Below are 24,149 nucleotides of genomic sequence, written 5' to 3' on the forward strand. Positions count from 1 at the left end.
TTTGTTGAAATACGGTATTTAAACCATACATTTGGTAATATTTCTGTTCATATGGTAACAGTTTACCGGAAACTCTTGTTTTCAAAATTATAGCTTTTATAACAGAACATTCAGTAGCGAATTCATAACTGTAAAGTGATTTTAACCAAATAAATGGTTTTTATATCATGCTCTGAGGTATGATTATTAAATTTTATCGCATGTTATAAAACCATATTTTGTTGTTAATTTTACCAACATCATAACCAAAGCTCTTCGTTAAAAATTCCCGAGCTTTTTGGTGTTTCCATAGAGCCAGAAACATTGTAAATTTTACCATGTTCTGGTAGTTTTGACCATACTTTTTTCTCAGTGCAAACAAAGAGAAAAAAATCTTAAAATATTATTTGAGTGATAAAATTGAATTAAATAAATGTTATCTAATATATTAGACTCTGGAACTCATGAGATTATGTAATTCTCTTACTCGCAGTTAGTTAATGCATATTAGTATGCTTGCATGTTAGGGAACGTTTATTCCAGATTCCAATGAATGTCTTCCATTGCATAAAATCTAGTTTATTTTCAATAAAAACATCCCTTCTGTATTTTATACTTTTTTTAAAATAATAAGTAATGTTTAGATCCCCGTGGCAGAATTACGGCGACATTGTCGAAGAGCGTTACAGAGTTTTTGCTGATAGATTTTTCAATTAGGAAGGGAAACATTTTGCTTTACCTTTCTGCATATGTTTTCGAAAAATGTTTTTTTTTTCTTTTTTTTTTCTACAGAATTTTTTTTCAAAGATGTCTTTCTTGCGCATCAGAGAGGAAAGAACTAATCATGATTTTTCTATTTTCATTTTAGATTTAAAAAAAAAATCGGTAATGGCTGGCTTTAGCTAGAATTTCAAATGGATAATAAAATACAAAATTCAGTTTAAAAGATTGTTCGCTCTAGAAATGATCTTTTTTTTTCTTTTAGGAACACCATATTTTACATGCACTTATTTGAGTATCTCTTTTTTAAGAGTCCTATTCACGTGATTCGTGATCTTCATTTTGGGAGTTACTGCACGGATTTTACGATTTTTTATTTATGCACGAATTTTAATATGTAAACTGCAGCCCTGATGGCTCAGGGGATAGAGCGTTCGCCTTCCACCGAGGTGACCAACTTTCACCGACCACAGTGCTGGCCTAAAGTATCCTTAGTGGTAGACAGATCATGGGTTAGAATCCTTTTGCCGTGAGGCTAACTGTGGATAGTTTTAGTGGTTTTCCTCTCCATGTAACGCAAATGTGAGTTAGTTCCATCAAAAAGTCCTCCACAATGGAAAATGTCTCCCAATACGTGATTCAAGAGCTCCCTTGGCTTCTGGATTGGGTTCAAAATTACAAGGCTACGAAGTTGAACATTAGTAGTTATAAACCCAAAATAAATTGGATCGTCTGTTCAACGACGGTTATAAAAATAAAATATATAAACTGGTATATTACTAGATGAAGTTTTGCTTACTAGATTTTATGTGCTTTTTAACGAGTTAACTCATTAAGTATTCCAGCATTTTCTTTAAATTTTTCCGGCTCACAATGCAAAATAAATAAATGGATATAATATGAATAAAAGCTTTTTTTTCTTCTAATGATTGGATTTTCAGGTGCCAATTTCAATGGTTCAAGGAAGTGACCTTGAAAATGCTATTTTTCGACGGATTCTTGAACATTAAAATATAAAGGGTTGCAAAATGTAGTCAGGGCAATTTCCCCGCCATACCTCGAGGATTTTACTGACGAATCGAAAACTAGTGGGAAAAAATTCTTAAACTAGTTTATCAAGGCAAAAAGAATTTTTTTCAGTAAATGTTTTTTATTTTAGATAACGATGATCGAAAAATAATTAATTGTAAAATAGGCAAATTTTTCTATCATCTTAAAGTGAATGTAATTTTCAGTGACAAAATGCGAAATATGAGAAAAATGTACAAATTCTATATTTTGTTATGCAAAATTAAGATTTAAAATTTTTTCTATCATTATTAAATAAAAAATAATTACTAATTATTAAAAATATTTTTTGCATGAAATTATCTTTTGATAAAATAATTTTACTATGTGTCCAAAAAGTTTTGTTAACTTAGTACACTTCGTAACTTAATTAAAATTTTAATCTCGTATATTAATTAATAGTTAGCAGTAATTATATCAAAAGTAATTAGTTCAAAATATTTTTAACATGGAATTATCTTTAAATAAATGAATTTTATAATTGTGTCCAAAGATTTTTCAATTCGCTTAAAAAATTCTGGAGATTTGGCAAAAAATGCAAAAAATAAAATTAACGCCCAAACTTTGGACAGCTCTCCTCACCACCCTATATTTCTGGGATCAGAAATTTGAATCCATTTAAAAAAAAGGTATTTTTATTCAGAGAAAGTACGTTTTTCTGTCTGATTTCGTGATTTAAAATGTCGTTTGCACTAATTACTTAGCATATTTAAGGTCACCTCCTTGAACCATTACGATTGAGTCCTAGAACATGAAGATCCGATCATTAGATCAAAAGTTATACAGGGTGGCTTTTTTTTTATTTTACGCACTGTACATACGCACGATTACAGAAATTAGAAGAACTGCTTCTTACTATACATTTCTTTCGCGTTCTTCAATATTCATTGGTTCTATTCTACCTGAATTATAATTAATAATTTTATTTATGTTTTTGTTGTTTTGAACGCTGTTAAAAAGAAAATATGGATCTAAATGTTTGAAAATAATACAGCTAAACAAATCTTTCTTAAAAGTCAGATTTTACTATTATAATTCGAATTATAACTTATCCTGCTTAAATATTCATTTTCCATCCAAAAAGGTTAATTGGTTCAACTACATAAGCAGTTGAAAAAATTTATTTTTTAATAAAGATTCCTGTGACGCTTATTCTTTATTAGCTAGGCTAATAAAGAATAAAACTTCCACCATAAGAAAGTTACGGAATGAATTTTTTCTTTTGTAATTATCTTGAATAATAGGGGAAAAAACTTCGTTAATTTACTATAAAAAAGCCTTTACTTGTAAAAGAATTTCTCAAAATCCAGTTACTTTTTTTAAAATTTTTACCATGAACATTAGAAATTAGTAATTTAGAAGCATATTGGTGGAGCTTGCTTCAGAGCCCAGATTGGTTATACTGCGCCAAATAGTATTAAGTAATTTAGGTAACATGATTAAACTGTGCTACAGACTAAGTACAATATGGAAAAAGTAAGATTACTAGGACGCCTCAGGGTCCTCGTAATCCTTCCGTGGGAACCGTGTTTATTTCTATCAGGAAAGTCCTCTGAGAAATGAAAGCATACAATTGGATATGGCGATGATTCTAAACAATGAAATGATTAAATGATTCATAGATTTAAATCATTAATTTCATGCTTCCATTTTTTATTGAAATCAATTTATTCCGATTTGTTAATTCATTAATTAATCAAGTAATACTAATAAAATGTGTCGCTACATTTTGACAATGTTTCAAAGCATTAATTCAAATCAATGAAATCTTTTCATTAATTTTTTTATTGAAATCAATTTAATCCTCTTCGTTATAATTCACTTTTCTGAATAAACAGCATTGAATAGAATATGTCGCTTCATTTTGATTATGTTTAAAAGCAATAATACAAATCAATCAAATCTTTGAATTCATTTTTTTTAATTTGATTTTCTTTATATCAATTCGAAATGATCTTCATAAATTGATTCAAATTATTTTGATGATCTGATATAAAGAAATTATGAAAACATGATTGTAAGTGTGATTTAAATAACATGTATGATATTATTTTAAATCTTATTTATTTATAGTCCTTATTTAATCCTGTCCTTATTTAATCCTCTTCGTTATAATTCACTTTTTTGAATAAACAGCTTTGAATAGAATATGTCGCTTCATTTTGACTATGTTTAAAAGCAATAATTCAAATCAATCGAATCGTTAAATTCATTTTTTTAAATTTCATTTTTTATATCAATTCGAAATGATCTACAGAAAATTGATTCAAATAATTTTGATTATCTGATATAAAGAAATTATGAAAACATGATTGTAAGTGTGATTTAAATATGTAACATGTATGATATTACTTTAAATCTTCTGAATAAATCCCTCTTTTCAGACGGTATTAATGAAGTTTCAGCTCAATGTCAACTCGTAGTGCAACATGTAACAGATTCGATGTTATTTAACAGTGCAACACTTCGGCTCGAGCGAATGACTGCTGCAACATTTTTATCGCCAATTTTTGAAGATTTTGTTGAAGGTCTTTCAGCTATTATACCTTGTCCTAAGGAAAACCTATTTATCTTTAGCATTCAGGTAATTACTTTATACACTTTTCAAAAAATTAATTATTGGATTGTTTCTTTCCTCAGTATAGTTTCCATACTTTTTAAATGCTAACAAATTGCATTAGCTTTAATAATGGTCTTAACATTTCTACCTTATCCGCGTTAAGACATTCTATTATAAGGTTACTGAAGTCAGATTTGCAAAATTCAATGAGTTTAATCTTATGTGTCGGTAGACGATATCTTAAGAACTATTATAATAAAACATTCGTAGTTTATATCTATTTATTTTCGGGACTTCTTATTGCTAATATAATGTAAATTTAGAAAAGTTTAAATTTAGATGCAAATGTTTTTATTGTTTTTGAAAATGAATTTTAACTGATGTCAATTCAAAATAGCAAAGTTTGAGCTGTGCAAATGAAAGGGATTAGAAGTTAAATATATAGGAAAAATGGGTAAAAAAATTGTAATTAAAATATATATATATACTTATCGGTGAATCATATGCTAGGAAATCAAACAATGTTACTTCAGTTATATATATTTAAAAATTATTTTTTTCTTCCCTTCATTTTTAGCTTAAGTAATTGTAAATATGATCCAATTTCTGAAGCTATTCACTTAAACTTGTTTTTCAGGAACTTATTTTCATTACGATAAAAATTCTGACATATTCTGTTGAACGAGCAAACAAATTTATTATTTAGGTTGAATCTGATTGCAGGACTTTCGAATATATTTTTCTAGAAAACGTCTTTTAAATAAGTAATGAATTTAATCAGTCGATCAACATTGTTCATTTACAAAGAATTTCTTCACGTTTTGTAGGAACAGATTGCAATAAAATACACCTTTTCTTTAAGATTTTCTATTAACTTTTTGATAAATCAAGTTAGCCCCCTCTATTCTTAAATTGTTACAAGCTTTACCGACACAATTGTCAAACATTCTCGACAAAACATCAAACATAATTTAAGCATTTTTCTCACAATACTTCTCTATAATTATTTGTTGAATATATTATTTTGCAATCTTTTGTGTATGTATAACAACATTTTTTTAAAAAAAAACTTTTTATGCAATGTAGGTCAGGCATGAACATGAACTATTGCAATTTGCATTTACCTGATGTCTTCTTAAATCGTTTTTCTTTAGTACTTTATATTTTTGATGAAAATACAAAACTCGAATATATTAACATTATGTAATTCTTTGGTTTTAAACTTTGTAGTTTTTTTTAAATTCAATTTATTGTCTGATAACACGAAAAATCTTTTTGTCTTAACGAGAAGAAAAAATAAATATCGTTACTATTTTTAAGTCTAGTAATTTAATTGTAAAACCGTTAATGTTGCTGATAGTAAACAATTTTTAAAACTTATCATTGAATGTGATGAATATTATGATTTTGAAATATTTTAAATGAAATGGAATATTTCTGAAGAAAGGAAAACATAATGTAATTCTATATTACCATTATGTAATTCTTTGGTTTTAAACTATACAGTTTTCTTAATTCTATTAATTGTCTAATAACTCGAAAAATATTTTTATCTTAACGAGAAGAAAAAATAAATATCGTTTTCACCTTTAACAAATCTCTACGCTGAAATACTATAACTTTAAACTTTTTTAAGTCTAGTTATTTAATTGTGAAACCGTTAAGTTGCTAATAGCAAACAATTTTTGAAACTTGTCTTTGCACGTGATGAAAGTTATGAAATATTTTAAATGAAATGGAATTTTTCTGAAAAATAAAAATGCTGTATTTATTGAAAAAGAATTATGCAATTCAGATCACACACGAGCTTTGTATTATAATTTACAGTTATCCGATACATTCTTAAATCGTTCTTAATTGAATGAGTTTTTAATTTTAAATTGCTTTATATTTTAGTTTAAATTAAAATCGTAAATAAATATTATTATCTTTGATAAAAATAAATGCTTTTGTTTTAAATAATAAAATTTTTATTTCAAAACATTATTTGATAATACTAAAATCTTACTTTATTTTTTGTGGTATTGTTAGCAAACGTCATAACATGATAAATTTTATATTTTAGTATTAATTTGATATATTTCTGAAAAAAATGTTGTAAATACATTGCTGAAATTTTATGATCATTTAAAAAGGACACAATTTTGTTTTATCTATAATTACAATAGCTTAAAACCAAAGAAGTTTAGTTCATAAAATTACATAGGTACTCATAAGTTAAAGGGAGAGGAAAATACTGAAATATGCATTTAAGCATCTTTATTTAATTTTTCACAAATAAATCGATGATATTGTGAAGCATCTAAATTAGAGAGTCGTCTCAGTATGGGAGAGAAATATAGGATGTTCAGTGTGCAAAATATTAAAAAAAAAATGGACCACCTTAAATAACTTTTAATCAAATCATCGGATACGTTCTAGGATTCATTCTTATTGGTTTGAAGGGGTGACCTCACACACGCTAATTAATTAGTGCAGGCGATATTTTAAGTTATGAATTCCGACACAAAAGAGAACTTTCCTTGAATAAATATGTTACATCGCACAGATAAGCCGAAGCATTTGTGATTTAAACCATTAAATGTTGGTATGTGCGTCGTATCTGAAGGGCGGCCTATACGGTTATTTTTTCTTTACTTTAAACTACTTGAGCTTGAAAACTCTATTTTGTTGAATTGATTGTCCTAAATTTCTCTGTAACTCACTACAGAAATTTCTCTGTAACTACTGTACTCTTTAGTTCACTACATCGAACCGTGATGGCTCAGGGGATTGCCTTTCAATGAGGTGAACCGGATTCGAATCCCAGCTATCGATACGAATTCCGACTTGCACCAACCACAGTGCTGACATAAAATATCCTCAGTGGTCAAATTCTCCTTGCTATCAGGCTAACCATGGAAAGTTTTCATGGTCTTCCTCTACATGTAACGCAGATGCAGGCTAGTTCCATCAAAAATGTCTTCCATGAAGGCAAATTTTAAATCTTATTAATTTATACGATATTTTATTTTTAGATAATTATAATTAAAATTAATTTCATAGTTAATAATTATACTAGTAAAATTATCATACCGAATATTTATGGAAATTCAAATTTCAATTTTACCCCCCCCCCCCAGAAACTTTTCCTGGTTGCGTCACAGGTATAAATTCTAAAAGGTATTGAGCATTATTTCTCTCAATCTAATTATTCCCCTAACCTTTTTTTTAAGGTATTATATGTTGTTGAATGCTACTCTATCTTCTAAAGCTTTTTAAGAAGAGAATAAAAAATTTAACCTAAAACCCAAAGAGCTGAGGAAAGGGCAGATATAGAAAAACGCTCAAAAAATCTTAACATTACTAGAAGAAATATAAGTTTTTCTATTTTACAGGAAGATACTTCTTCCGAGGAAGGGGTTTTAAATGTGAGTTTTTCTGCAAAACCTGCAGAAGCACAACAAGATACATATTTTTCTTCTCAGTATTTACAAGAAAGAGTCTATCTTGGACGAGCTATACTTGCCAGATTGACGCATGTTCATGTAAGTGTACTGCTATTTTTGTTTAATTGTCTCACTCATTTTAGTTTAAAAATTTTGCTCCCTATAAAATAAATAACTAAAATAATAATAATAATAATATTTATAAGTTAAATTTTTGTAAAAAAAAACTCAATTTGGCTTAATAATTAATGTTGCACTAATGTGCTATTAGTGTTGTCTGGGATTCATCTTTATAAGCATTAAGAATGATCTAAAAAGAATACTTGTGGGCACGCTCACTACACTACTACGATTTTGATCCGAGTCATAGTAGATGACTCCTTATTTTTTCTTCTCTGAAGTCACCGGGGGAACCGAACTACAAAATATTTGGAGAAAGGGCATCCATCACAATACATTTTATCTTAAAAAGAGAATATTTCTCCTTTTAAAAGTGTACCCTTCAAAAATTCTTCCTTTGAAAAACGGAGTTGATGACATCATTGATCAGCGCTCTGTCTGTACTAGGAAAGGAAAACGTTTTGTTAATAAATGTTATATGAACTTATTACTTATTTAAATAAAAATAGATATATAATAAGCATTTCCTAATAATTTATTTATTCTCTTTTTTTAAATCCTAGTTTGTGCTCCAACCAGTCATGTTGCAAATTGTGAATACAGAAAAATCGATTCATTTCTAAATTTATTTTTGTTATTTTTCAACTAAAGTTTTTTTTTATTTCAGTGTGACTAAAATTGATAACACACACTGTGAAAATGCTAACTCGTATTGTAAATTGTATTGAAATGTCTGATTTAAACTAACTTTTTCTTTCTTCGTATTATTATATTTTAAATATTTTTTTTATTTCAATGTGATCCCAAGATATTTCTGAACCATTGAATAACATAACGTAACAAGCATCATAAAACATATTTTTTTTAATAGAATAAGTCATTGCTATTAATTTATTGATATTTTCAACGCACAGTGATCCTTAATATCTGGGTTTGTAATATAGACTTTACGATTCGTAATTTACGCGATTAAAGCGTTTGTAATTTATGCAATTGCGTTTACGATATTGCGTTTGTAATTTATGCAATTTACAAACTACGTCTGAAGCATCATAATGTACAAGTTATATGTCTTGCTTCATATTTACGTTAAAAAAAATTTTAATAAGGTAAATCATTGCTATTAAATTATTGATATATTTAACACGTAGCAATTTTTATTATCTGGGTTTGCAATGTACACCTCACGATGCGTAATTTAAGAGATTAAAAATCTCATATCACCTTCATAATTTATGCGATTTACAAACAACATCACGAGCTTCACGATGTGCTAATTATATGTCGCGATGATTCATTTTCACGGAATTAACATCATAAATTACATTAGAAATTCATTTTTTTCTAATAATATCTTAGAAACTGAATGGAATCAACTGCTTATATGGTTAGAATTTTTCAATTGAATGAAGATTTCATATGCATGTGGGGAGGAACTATTTAATATAATGTTGCAGTTTCAATTGCTCATGTATAGACATGCCAGTGATAGAAGGAGGGATTTATAAATTTACACCTCAAATTAATGTTTTTAAATATAATTTTGAAGCAATAATTTTTTAAAAATATTAAATATATTTTCTATCTTCATTTTTTTACTATATATATGTATTTTTTACTGTGTTACAGTGTTTAGTTTCATTTTGTATTTGTTAACAATTTTAAAGCTATAAATCCTTGATAAACAATTTTTTTTTGTGATAACGGAGCCCTGATTTGCCTGTTAACTGGGGAATAAACCCTTGTCCACAACATGTTTCAATGGGGACTTTTATCTTCATTGTTATAAGTAATATATTTTGTGATATTCTCTTTGAATAATTTCGAAGACAAAAATTATTGTCATGCTTTTTTCAGCAGTAGTTTGTGACTGATGAAATATTTCGTCGCACACTTGTTAACAGGCAAAAAAAAATATTTATCTCTTAATTTTTGCTTTATAAAATTATGAGTAGGTTTTTAAAAAAATAAAAGGAAATTTCACAAAAAGTCTGGACCAACCTTTTGATATACTATATAGATTTTAACTATTCTTTGTATGAACTTTCACAAAAAAAGTTAAGGAAGTAAAAATTTCTTTGATAATTTTATATAAAAGGGAATTACTGTAATGTGCAATTAAATGTATTAGAATAAATTTTCTTTTCATTTTATTTTGCAAAACAGAGTTTTTTGAGTAAAACAAATGACTTTCTTACGAAATTGCAATTTTTTTTTTTGTATATCATTGACATAATACAATTTCATTATAAATTTTTCTATGGTAAGTTTTAACAGAATTTTTCTTTAAATAAAAAATGCTGTGTCACAAAAATTATGATTTTTTTTTTTTAATTTCAGGTTTTACCATTTGAAGATAATTTATGTGTGCGTGAACCATGCATAAATTTTGCCCAATGCCTATCTGTTCTTAAGTTTGGAAACGCATCAAATTTCTTTGTATCTGATATGTATTTTTTTAGATCAATTATTCCTGTAAATACTTTTGCTTGTCGTTGCCCACCTGGATTCACAGGTATTAATTTTCATATTCAGAGTAATCATGCTCTTTTTTTAAACGCTTAGGAAATAACGTATGAATGACGGGCTATTTTTTATAACTTTTATATAATGTAATAGTTAAATTGCTAGAATGAGTTTTGTCCATCTCCATTCTATGCCTTCTACTTCTTTTCTGAAACTTTGCTTCTTAAAAACGAGAAGTGTTTGTGATAAAATATTTTAATATTTAAAAAGTTACTCTATCTTCAAATTGTTTGGACTTATAAAATATGCAAAAATTAAAAATGATTTATTGATTTTAATAGTTTGCAACTAGATGAAAAATTGGCCAAATTATCATTTAAAAATAATAATAAGCATATAATTTATTTGTTCTTTGTTAAGTCCAATCAATTTTTTTCATCAAGGTAATATATATGCATTATAAAATTAAAGTTATTTTTCTCAAATTTAAAACACTAAAACCTAAATCTGTGATTGAATTTTTTTTTCTGGCAACAAATAGAGAGCGCCTTTTTGATGGCTCTATTTAGTGGTTTTTGGTATCATAAATTTTAATCACAGTTTTTTTAAAATTGAAAACACTTAGTTCTAAATTTTTAAAAGTTAGAAAGTTATTCTAATAGTGTTTGAAAATATAAACTATGAAAAATTGAGAATTATTAATTAATTTTAATTACCATATAACCCGGCGTATAAATCGACTTTTCAAACTCCTCAAATTTTAAAAAAATTCAAGGGGTCGACTTATACACTGGTAATAAGTCGGAATTTTGTGAATCATGAAACATTGAAGTGCTGTAAACAATGATATAGAACAATGTACTCTTTTCAAAAACTATTTTTACTATGTTATATATAATTAATTTCGCATTTTCTTCTATCATATTTTCTTTACATATTATAAAGATTTTTTTTTCTTGAAAAGAAAATTAATATAAAGAAAAGTTAAAATAATTTATTCAAGATTATTTTAAAAAAATAACACAGTGAAAAATTTTGAAACATAAAAAGCTGCAAATTTTAAGATTCCAGAACATCATCTCTGTCAGATTTAATAACGCTAGCAGTGTCTTCATAAGGATCCCAATCAGGAACAGATTCTACTCCACCCTCATCTGCTGAGTCCTATAAAAAATATTCTTCCCCTCACTCAAATAACTTTTTTGTCTATATTTGTTTTGGCTGTTTTTTATGCACATTTTTACTTAAAATGAATATGAAATTTTAAATTTGGAAATTTTTTTAAATGCTGAAGATAAAAATTGGATATTTTTATTCAAAATAAATCAAAATTTGTTAATATTAAAACGTAATGTTTTCAGTTATTAGAAATTAAAATTCACCATCTTTTTAAAAAAACTGTTTTAAATTAATATCTTTTTTAAATATCTTACAAATGTTTCGTTCATAAATTTCGCGACTTACTAAAGGTAGCAAAAAATGTTTAGAAAATTACATGCATGTTCACAAAGTTTCAAAAATATATTCTTTATCTCCTTTGGAAACATAGTTGAAAATTTTTATTTCAGGTATGAATTATAATTTTGAATGTGATACTGAAATCAATCTTTGTTATTCAAATCCTTGTTTAAATGGAGGAACCTGTGAAAGAAGTGAAGGTGGATATTATTGTTTCTGTAAACAAAATTACACAGGTAAAAGTAGTTTCTATTTTTACTATGTTTTAGTATATTTCCATTCATTTTTATTTAATAAATAAAATTTATAGTTTATTATTTTTATTTGAATAATTGGAAACTTTTTTTTTTCTTTTTGCGTTTGAGTTGTGTTTTTATTTTATTTTATTTTATTTATTTTTTTTTTCTTGTCAGGATTATGGGTTAAGTTGTAATTATATATGATATAACAAGAATGCTGAAGGCTTCTGGGCCCTCTTTATAGTTGGGAGGCTTAGAACATATTACTTTTAAAAAAATGATTTCTTTTTATTTCCAATAAAAATTATGTTTTATTTAAATAAAATTTTAATTTATTAAAAGTTTGTTCCCCGCTATTTCATAAAATTTCAGAAAGGAGATTCTGATGAAAAACCTGATGAATTGAAAGAAATTAAAAAAAATATTTTTGTAACATTGGTAGAAATGTAGAAATGGTAGAAAAAGTTTAATAATTTTTATATTTAAGCTTATATAAATTAATTATATTTTTTATTGTTTATTTTATGAGCCTCATTAACCTTACAAATTTGAATTTTGTATTAAAATAACCTATGTTGTAATTTTTTAAATTCATTAACAAAGTGATTTTAAGAAGAATACTGAGAAAAACCTTCCATTATATTGTCATCTATATGGAAAAATTTCCTCCAAAAAAACACTTAGGAGAGACTTAAAAATCTTAATTACAAGATTTTTTAATTTGAAGTTAATTTCCTTCATTCAAATTTATTTTCAAAATTTGTTAAATTGTTAAAAATTTGTTGACTTGTCCATCTTCTTGAACATAGCAGCTATCTTTAAACTAATGTGTTGTCATTCCTGTAATGAGAAAAAAAAATGTTTTTTTTTTTTTTGAAAGTTGAGAAGATTGACAAAGTATATTTTTGGTAGGTTGATTCTTTATTTACATCACACTAGAGCTGCACAGGGGCTCCTAAACTTTGATACATAGAAAGCTTTTCCGCTAGTCATGATCTAGGGTTTGAGTACAATAGACTTCTAGTCAATGTGCCTTGCTCCTTGGAGCTGCTCCACCTCGAAGTCTATCTATCTATGATGTATAAATACCTTTTTATTTCAGACTATTGGATTATTATTTATGTCCAAAATATGAAGAAGCACAGAATAAAAATATCCTACAGTGTACATAAAATTCTACAAACTAAAATTTTTCATTTTTCGATGTAATAGCTAATAATAACTAAACAGTTAAGTTTGATTAATTTAATTTTTCTATAATGAAAATACTTCATTACTTATTTTCTGTTGTTAACTTTCTTCTGAGATACATATTTCTAAGAGAAATTTAATTTTCTGCCTTTATTTAAAGCTTGGATCTCAGGAGGTCAAAAAGTAGGAAATAATTTAGTAAAATTTGCTACGCCAAAAAATGAGGGCTGCATCACTTCTGCAGTAACTTTCTATTATCTCTTAATTAACTACCCTTATAATTTTCGAAAGTTATGTGACCTACGATTTTGATTTTAGATGTGAAAAAAATTTTTTCCTTAGTTTATGTGAAAAAGTTTTTTAATTTTTTATTTAATAATAATTACTTTTTATAACTTTTTCCTTTATAATTTATAGGAGAAAGATGTGAAGTAAACTTGACCAACAGTACTTGTTATCTAGAGCTTTGTAGAGGAGGAGCACATTGTTCAAATAACTTCATAAGCTGTAAAAACTGCTCAGTTGAAACTTGTGAACTAAGAGCTCGAAGTTTTGAGAAAGGAACTTATCTTACTTTTCCAGCTTTGCGACAAAGACATAGACTTTCTATCACTTTAAAGTATGCTATTCTGAAATTATAGGACAGTTTTGAATATAAACTCATTTAACTGAAGACATTTTTATTTACACATCATGAAATGAAATTAAAGAAAGTAATATTTTAAGCTTTGATATTTAGAATTTCTTTTAAATTATTCAGTGTAAGATAACTATATTTTTATATTCTGTGTAGCTATTCACTGGAGCTGGCCAATATATAAGGAAATGTCTATGTTTTTTAATCTACTATAACAATATTAAAAATATATTCTCCCTATGAGGAATAAGATAAATATCAAAAATATCCACACAGGATTATATAAAAAAATACCAAAAATACTGACACTCTGTAAATACCACCACTAGATAACAATGCTTTGTTATCTAGTAGTAACTAAATAACAATGCTTTGTTATTATATCCTGACTTAGTGAATAAAACTCACTTCTGTGATTAATAAATGAGACTTTTATTCCACACCATGTTTCACCGTTCATGGATATTGGTGACTGAGCTTTGCTTTGCTTGGCCCTATTACTTTTGTTGGGAGTGGTGGCACAATAAATGTATTGGCAGATTCATCTGTTACAAAATTTTTAGATCAAAGCAAAGAAATTGGTCATTTCTATATGAATCTTTGAAAAATGAGCTATCGGGAAAATATATTAGTTTTTCTTTGAATCCGACTCTCCCTTAAAAAAGTAATAAAAAGGAACATTTGTCGGAAAGTTACATTAAATCAGTAATGTATATAAATCAGTAATGCATGAACAGTCATCAAATATTTATTTTAGATAGTTTTCTATATATGGGAGTCACCATTCAAGATCTTTAAGTGAGGAAAAATATCTTTTAACTTGCAAAGATTGTTAATTAAAAGCTATCCTTAGAATTCTTCTAAAATTTTTCGAAATTACGGCTAATTATTTGAGGGGAAAAAAACTTGCTATCATGGATACTTAAAATATGCTAATCGATTTAAATTTGTCATTGAATATACCTATCTATATTAAATTTTTGCATACAAATATCTATCTATACACAAATATCTCAGAATAATGTAAATTGATTAATAGCTACAAGCTTTTGGTAAAAGAAATTTAAATATTAATTTTAGTTCAATATTATTGTGTAAAGACTGATATTTACTATAAAATATTATTCCAGCTTTCAAAGCTGATTCAAAAAGCTGTAACTTGTAACTTTATTATGTTACTATTTGATTGAGGTATATATCTCAATCAAATAGTAACATAATAAAGTTACAAGTTATCTGGAAACTAATACTTCATAAGATAATTATAAAAAAATAAATAAATAAAGAATAAAAATTCATTCAAAAGTTTAATGGAGTTTTATAAAAAGTAATACAGATAGAAGAATTGTTTTTTTTTTTAGTTTCATAAGAGAATTTTTTTAAAATTAAAAGTGCATTTACATGTCATCTTCATTTTTTTAAAAATATCATTTCTCGAATAAGCATTTTTGTAGTAATACTCTTCTAATAGGATTCTTAAAATCTAATAGGATTCTTAAATCTCTAATAGGATTCTTAAAAGTATTTTAAAAAAAATGACTTTTTTTTCTTTTGGGCAAGTTAACATTGTTTGAAATAAAAAAATATGTAAATTAGTTATACTGTAAAGATTGCGATACATTGTAAAATATCGATTTTTTCTGACAATATATCAAGACATCGAAAATTCCGATATCGCTCAGCCCTATTATTCACATGGCGAAATGTTATTACTAATAACTATAATTAATTAATTAACTTATGCAATGTGTGCTCTTGAAAATTAGTTTTTTTACTTTCACCCCTATAAGTAGGTGGTGACAAAGAAATATTTACTTTAAATAAAGTATTTTTTATTTAATAGCACACAATGATTTTCATGCTTTGCTGGTTGATCATTAAAAATGTGTTTTTTTTATCAAATGATTTACATTCTGAGAATTACAAATACCAGTCATCATATTTTTAGTGGGAGAAGGGGGCATGGTTTTTTTTTCCCTTCAGAAAACTGTTTGTTTATTTTAAATTTTATTATTAAGTATTATTTTAAGTTGAGAGTGATAATTTTGAAATTAATATTCAACTGATGCTTTCTGAAAAGGAACCAAAAGTGAAAACTTTATGTGATGCTCAACTTTTAATTGAGGAACTGAGACATTTTATCAATCTAGAAATTATGAAATTGTTGTAAAAATGCTAAATAATTTAAAAATGCACCCTGAATTTAGAATAAGTCACAGCCACTTAAGAAACAAACTTCTATCGCATCTTTCTTTTCAACTAGATAAATATAAAACAAATGTATGTATATATATCAAATTTCTTTATCTATTCCTTTTAATTGTAAATAATATGTAATTTTGTTAAGTTTAAATAAATACCAATGTAAACAGTTATAATAGATTTTTATATCATTGCAATTCTTTTAAAAACAATTTATGTCATTCTCTTTCATTATTAGAGTATCCTTCTTATTAATGGACTATTTTCATAAATAAACAATTCTCGTGAACAAACAGTCTTTTTAATCCAGAAGTGTCCATTTCACTATATTTAAAGTAAATATATATATATTTATGAAACTAAAAATAATGACAGTTATAATGATAGTATAATAAAAGTTTTCTGAAAGGAAAGTGGGCCAGCTCTCACTCTACACCTCTGCCAGTCATTTTAATATATCTTTTACTTTATAGATTAAAACAAAACTATATTGATTTGATCATGGTGCATGGGCGGATTGTAAATTTGTGGAGCCCTGGGCTGAAACTACATAGGGGCCCTAATAGCCATTTTGTCAAAATACTGTTTTCTATAGTGATGTAGATAAGTATATAGAAAAAAATAGGACAATAAAATAATTTTTTTAATTTTTTTTTATTTGTGTATACAAACAACAACTGTACAACATTATTGCAAAAGAAATTGGAAGGTTACGAGTAGTTATGTTATATAAATTATAAAGCAACCTTTCTGCATCTTTGTGCTGCAAATTCCTTTATTTGCTCATCACATTGTAAGTCCTTCGTTAAATCACAATTTATGGAAAGAACTGATGAATGATTTAGTCGATGGCTCAACATTGTTGTCCTATATTTGTTTTCTATCTATGACATCATGGAGAAAGAGCGCTCCGCTTACAGCTAGTGATTGGCAAAGTTAAAAAAATCTTTAAGATAGTATAGAAATTTCGGAAAACATCAACAAGTTTCTTTTCATAAATTAGCATAAATTGATTGATTGTTGCTGCTAATTTACGTCGCACTAGAGCTGCACAATGGGCTATTGGCGATGGTCTGGGAAACATCCCTGAGATAGTTGTCTAAGNTCAATGTGTTCACGATTGAATGGATCGAACTCTGCCAATAGCTCCAGAGCACCCATAAAATTACCCTTATGTGGAGAACCAAATACTTCCTCGGATCTGGAGTACAATCCATCACAATTGAATAATACTTTGTGTCGTCGTTATTTATTTGAGTTATAATTTGTTTAATTACCTGTCGACCCATCATCTCAATTATTTCCTTATATACTGTTTTTGATAAGTACGGTATTATCGGTTTTGATCGCAGCTCTCGCTGTTCAATGTGTTCACGATTGAATGGATCGAACTCTGCCAATAGCTCCAGAGCACCCATAAAATTACCCTTATGTGGAGAACCAAATACTTCCTCGGATCTGGAGTACAATCCATCACAATTGAATAATACTTTGTGTCGTCGTTATTTATTTGAGTTATAATTTGTTTAATTACCTGTCGACCCATCATCTCAATTATTTCCTTATATACTGTTTTTGATAAGTACGGTATTATCGGTTTTGATCGCAGCTCTCGCTGTTCAATGTGTTCACGATTGAATGGATCGAACTCTGCCAATAGCTCCAGAGCACCCATAAAATTACCCTTATGTGGAGAACCAAATACTTCCTCGGATCTGGAGTACAATCCATCACAATTGAATAATACTTTGTGTCGTCGTTATTTATTTGAGTTATAATTTGTTTAATTACCTGTCGACCCATCATCTCAATTATTTCCTTATATACTGTTTTTGATAAGTACGGTATTATCGGTTTTGATCGCAGCTCTCGCTGTTCAATGTGTTCACGATTGAATGGATCGAACTCTGCCAATAGCTCCAGAGCACCCATAAAATTACCCTTATGTGGAGAACCAAATACTTCCTCGGATCTGGAGTACAATCCATCACAATTGAATAATACTTTGTGTCGTCGTTATTTATTTGAGTTATAATTTGTTTAATTACCTGTCGACCCATCATCTCAATTATTTCCTTATATACTGTTTTTGATAAGTACGGTATTATCGGTTTTGATCGCAGCTCTCGCTGTTCAATGTGTTCACGATTGAATGGATCGAACTCTGCCAATAGCTCCAGAGCACCCATAAAATTACCCTTATGTGGAGAACCAAATACTTCCTCGGATCTGGAGTACAATCCATCACAATTGAATAATACTTTGTGTCGTCGTTATTTATTTGAGTTATAATTTGTTTAATTACCTGTCGACCCATCATCTCAATTATTTCCTTATATACTGTTTTTGATAAGTACGGTATTATCGGTTTTGGTCGCAGCTCTCGCTGTTCAATGTGTTCACGAATGAATGGATCGAACTCTGCCAATAGCTCCAGAGCACCCATAAAATTACCATTATGTGGAGAACCAAATACTTCCTCGGAACCTCAAAATGCTAAGTCCCTTATACTTAAACATTTGACCACTGCAATAACCCGCTTTAGGACATTGTGATAATATTCTGTTTCCTTTTTTAATTGCATCTGAAGCTGCTTGTCTAGAACAGATTTATTTTCTATTCGTGTCAACCACACCAACATTGATTTCTTATGTTCATTAGAATTTTAATGATTTTCTAAACAAGTTCCTACGTGTTTCCAATCAGAAAATCCGGTTGTGTATTGAGAAGGGATTTTAGAAAAAAGTTTGCAAGTCAAACAAAAAACAGAACCAACCCNTTGTTTGTTTGCTTTGAAAGTTTAATCATTTATTTGTACCACTACCACTCAACTGTGTATTAAATTTCATTCAATTATGACGATTCCTTCATGGTGTTGCAATTTTCACAAACAGGAGTTTATATTTTTCGGATCTTTATTTTGAAGGTCAGTCATTTCATGTGAGAGGATGTCATTAATAAAATCATTATTTAGCAATTCTGGTCACAAGCCCATGTCAACATATTTCTCAAACTCAAACTTAATATTCTCTAAATTTCTTTCCGCCTCGGTATTACCGTCCTCTTGCTGAACACTAATATAGTTTTCAGTGGGATCAGAGGGTTGCTGGTAGTCAAGACTTTGCACATTTTTATCACTTATATTTTTTTCCTGGTGTTGTGATTTTCTGCTCCCTTCAAATAGATTCTTTTTGGATAAAATCCCTTCCTTTTCACTTGCTAATAAATTTGTAGCTATTTCATTCTCGTTTTTATGTTCTAATTTGAAAAAAGTTTCAATTTTTGCACATTTCTTTCTTTCTTTTTCTCAATCTATCTGTAATTTCCGTTTCTCAGCTCTACTTTTATATTTTCTACCAGATATAGTATTGTAAAATAAGACTGATATTTTTCTAAAAATAAACAATGAACTTGATAATTTTCTGGTAATAAACAGGGAATAAGATAATCGATGTAATATTGTTCTTCACGTCGCATTTTAATACTTTGTAATGAGTGCAGTAATTCACAAATTATAGTTAAAAATTGATTAAAAAGTTCATTTAGTATTGAAAAAATACATTAAAAACAAAAAAAGAAATGATTTATAATTCTTTTTACTTACCAACTAAGAGCAGGAAATCTTTTCTTATGCTGATTATGTACTTTCAATTATAAGTAAAATAAGAGAAAAGTCCGGTCTTTATAACTTTTAAGTTATCATTTATTAGTAAACTAAACAAGTTTGTCACTTTGAACAGAAGTGCGAAAAAAAAAATTACGTCGGGCGTTAAGCGGCGGCGCCGAGAAGTCCCCCGTAATAGACGCAAAAAAATACACTGAAAGAAGAGAATACTAAAAGAATTTCCCGTTCCGTTCGATAGACGTGCACATGCATGGGTTGATTGATCTCAGGGTTGCCAACCTTATAATAGTTTTTTTTAATATTAGATATTTCTTTTAATTCAAAATATCCCCTATTGTTTTCAGAGGGGACTGGGGCCCTTTGTATCCACGGGGCCCTGGGCTGCAGCCCAAAAAGCCCTTAAGTAGATCCGCCCCTGTCATGGTGTGTTGAGGGTTAAGACAAAAATGCTGTAAACCCATATGTATAGGTTGCAAACTAAATGTAAATTATCTATATTAAAAAATTTTTTTAAAAAAATCACAGCTTCTACAATCATGATTTGTCCGATTTTATAAATTATTTATTTGTAACCTCTAATGTGTACAGTTTTTAAATTAATTTTTTAACAGGAGTTCCAAAAATTATATTTTAAGAAACCTTGCTTTATTATGATAATATGTTAGATGTTATTTGTTGATTTACGCCAAAAAATCAGTCTAATATTAAATTATTGATTAAAATGAAATTGATGTGTTGAGAATTTAAAAAAATATGTTGATTTTAATTTTATGTTTATTTTAAGGTTTGCCACTCAAGAAAGACATGCTCTTTTATTGTATAATGGCCGTTATAATGACAAACATGATTTCATTTCATTAGAAATTGTTAATGCACATTTATTATTTTCATTCTCACTTGGTGAACAAGTTTCCAAAGTATCCATTAAATATGGAGTGAGTGATGGGCAATGGCACACAGTTCAAATGACTTATTTTAATCGAGTAAGTATCGATAAAATTTAATTCTTACAAAAATGTTTTTTAAATGTTTATAAACTTATACTGTTTCATTGGTCATAAATAGTGTTGTAATAAACCAGCTTTTTAGGAGAAATAATTTTGAGTAATTTTTTATCTTGCACCACTTAGCTCATAAATTCCAAATCAATATTTTATCACTTAAATTAGTATTTTGTTGTTTTCTGTTGTTGTTTGTTGCAGGATAAAAAAAAAATTCAAAGTTACATTTGTATTTCAGTGTTCCTTTCCTAATATTTTGTAAAAACAAAATTATATTTTTAATAAAAATTTTAACCATTATGAATAAGTTTTTATTATTTATACTTGTTTTAGATTTATTTGAATTACTTTATTTTGTACATATGGTTAAATTTGTGTGTATGGCGATTTTTATACCTATAAGATTATAAAGTTCTATAAACTTTTATCCTTTTTGTAACTATTGTACTATTTATTTTATTTACTGAAGTAATTTTAAAAAATAGAAATGAATAAAAAATTTTAAGTAAATATTTCAATTTAAACAGTATTTTTTTTTTAATCTCTTTTTAGACTAGTTTTTATAATTCTCTCTTAATATTTTATTTTACAAGTTTTCGCTTAAATCTTAAATCCCTTACCTCTTAGTTTAATATTTTTAGATTATGTCTTAGTGACAAAAGTGTACTTTCATTCTAATCCTTTTTTAACCTTTAACAATTAGAAAATTTAAGTATAATGTTTTTTCCCATTATATTTTAGTGAAATATGTTTTTACTGTTTTGTAAAAACTAATTTTTACCTAATATAATTCTGGTAATTAAAAGTTAAGTATATAGTTGTAGAAGATTCAGTGTCAATTTATCACGCAAAATTCATCATGGTGATAATTCCTCATAAAGCACAACTGGTCATAATGACAATTAGTTTTAGGCACAACTCCTTTATTAGTACAACTTATTAGTTTCAAAAATGTTCTTCAATTAAAAATAGAGCTTTATGCTCATTTAATACTATTTTTTTAAAAAACTTTCAATGAATTTTTATTTCAATTATTGGCAAGGATTATAGCATAGAAGCTTATTTATTTCATTTGAATTGTATAATTGATATTTTTATATTTTACCATAAATTTTGCAGCAAATGTAAAACCAGGATAATAAACTTGAATTATAAGCTCATATATATGAAATCAAATCATGCATTTAAAAATGAATAAACCATCAAGTCAAGATTTTTGTCAGTTATTAATTTATATTTTTACTGAATTAGGAACAAAATAAGATTTACAGGCAGTTGAAACCCACAAAAATATAATTATTTTCCTAAAATGTAATAATACTAGGAAAAAAAGTATGAGAAAAAAAGTATAAGAAAATAACTAATTAATAATATTTACTGCTTATTTCCTGGGTTTATTTCTTCATTTCAAAATTTCTAGTAATTTTTAAATTTTTTTTTTGTAGATATATCTTTACCTGTGCTATAAGTAAAATGTCATGTTAAGCGCTTTCTTCTTGTTACATATTTTGCGAAACATATTTTTCATTTCAGAGTGCTACTTTAAGTGTTGACAACTGTGATGTTGGTCTTTCTTTGAAGCACGGAAAACAACTAGGAAATTATTTCTGTGCCAATACTACGAAAATAAAACTGGAGAGAAGGTAATTATATTCATAACTTTAATATACAAAGTGTTTTGTAAGGACCACCTTTAATATATATTTTTAGAATTTTTATATACTGTACGTAACTTAGTGAAAACTAATAAATAAGAAGATAAGTGTTAATCCACTATGGTTTATAAAAAGTAAGTGTAGACTATAAAAACTAGGACACAATAAAGTTTCACTATACGCCACTAAAATTGGGGTTGCTTATTTTGCATGAAATATTAATAGCGTAATCAAAGAGGCAGGGAATATCATTAATCTGCAGTCAATTTTTTATTCTTTTTTATTTGAATGATAGAGGCAAAAGTTAATCACCTTGTCTGTTAAAAAAAAAGACATTTCCCTACATTTAATGTAACAATTTTTAAATAAACTCATGTTTGTGAAAATTGCAACACCATAAAGGACATACGCGAGTGAGCTGAAATTTTTAGGAAATGCAAAGTGAAGCATGATGTGCAAATGATTAGAATTTCAAACCCATATGTTCAGACCGTATATTCAGACCCATGCCTATGCTGAGTAGCGCCTTCTGAACGGCGGATAGATCCGAATAAATAGATGGCTGTAGCGAGGCGTGTATGGTTATCGGTGGTTATCTGCTAGTGGTAAACGTTAGCTCGGTCGTTACTTATACCTCTTCGACGAAAGAGAGCGAGACTTCAACAACTTACGGAGTTTGAACGGGGGAGAATCATTGGCCTTCGTGAAGCTGGATTGTCTTATCGCGCAGTAGCCACTCGTGTGCAGCGTAACAGCAGCACAGTGATGCGGGTTTGGAAGCAGTGGACGGACGAGTGTCGGACAACTCGGAAATCCGGGAGTGGACCCCGAAATGTCACATCAGCTAGCGATGATAGACCCCTGGTCCGCATGGTGCTGATGGACCATACGGCTCCCTCTAGACAACTGGCAGCACAGTGGTCAATTTCTACAAGTGTTTCATTGTGTGCTTCATCAATTCGTAGACGTCTGCTGCAGCATGGACTGCGCTCAAGGACTCCTTTATACAGGATCCCCCTCATGCTAAACCATTGCCGACTGCGGCTACAATGGGCCAATCAGCATAGGGACTGGCGTGCTGATTGACAGCGTGTCGTGTTTTCTGACGAATCCCGTTTTAATTTGTGGTACCATGATGGCCGGATTCGTGTCAGACGCTATGCTGGTGAACGCCACCTTCCGGAGTGCATTATCGAACGCCACAGTGGACGAACACCCGGAGTTACGGTCTGGGGTGCCATAGCATATCACAGACGATCTCAATTGCTATGAATTGCGGATAATTTGAACAGCAACTGGTACATCATTGAAGTTCTGCAGCCCCAAGCTGTTCCCTTCTTCAAGCCTTGCCAGACGCTGTATTTCAACAGGACAATGTCCGCCCTCATATTGCTAGGACTGTTCAATCCATCCTTGCATCGTGGCAGGTACAGCTTCTTCCTTGTCATGCGTATATGTCGATGATTGAACTTGTGTGGGATTTCTTTGGTCGGCGTCTCGCTCGTGATCCTTGTCCTGTTGCTTCTACAGATGAACTTTGGGTACGTATACAAACAATATGGAATGGTCTTCCTCAGACAGACATTCAAAATTTGCTTGACTCCATGCCACGTCGTGTAGCAACACTTATTGCGGCGCGTGGTGGTTACACAAAATACTGATTTCGATTTCTTGTTATTGTTTGTTCGCTTGGTATTGTTGAAAGTTTGATCATTTATTTGTACCACTACCACTCAACCGTGTATTAAATTTCATTCAATTATGACGATTCCTTCATGGTGTTGCAATTTTCACAGACAT

At 28.5% G+C, this 24,149-nt stretch overlaps 1 protein-coding gene across 3 annotated transcripts in view; it reads left to right on the forward strand.

Moving 5' to 3' along the window:
• LOC107448394 (protocadherin-like wing polarity protein stan) overlaps positions 1 to 24,149 on the forward strand; it is a 101,889-nt gene that overhangs the window by 12,699 nt on the left and 65,041 nt on the right. For all 3 annotated transcript variants that reach the window (XM_043042940.2, XM_043042939.2, XM_071187894.1), the window contains exons 2-8: positions 4,152 to 4,351; positions 7,705 to 7,854; positions 10,216 to 10,390; positions 11,910 to 12,035; positions 13,647 to 13,848; positions 20,478 to 20,676; positions 22,228 to 22,337. In XM_043042940.2, coding sequence (XP_042898874.1) covers positions 4,152 to 4,351; positions 7,705 to 7,854; positions 10,216 to 10,390; positions 11,910 to 12,035; positions 13,647 to 13,848; positions 20,478 to 20,676; positions 22,228 to 22,337 — 1,162 coding nt within the window. The remainder of the gene's footprint in view (positions 1 to 4,151; positions 4,352 to 7,704; positions 7,855 to 10,215; positions 10,391 to 11,909; positions 12,036 to 13,646; positions 13,849 to 20,477; positions 20,677 to 22,227; positions 22,338 to 24,149) is intronic.

Source organism: Parasteatoda tepidariorum, chromosome X1 (assembly GCF_043381705.1).
Source record: "Parasteatoda tepidariorum isolate YZ-2023 chromosome X1, CAS_Ptep_4.0, whole genome shotgun sequence".
Lineage (NCBI taxonomy): Eukaryota > Metazoa > Arthropoda > Arachnida > Araneae > Theridiidae > Parasteatoda > Parasteatoda tepidariorum.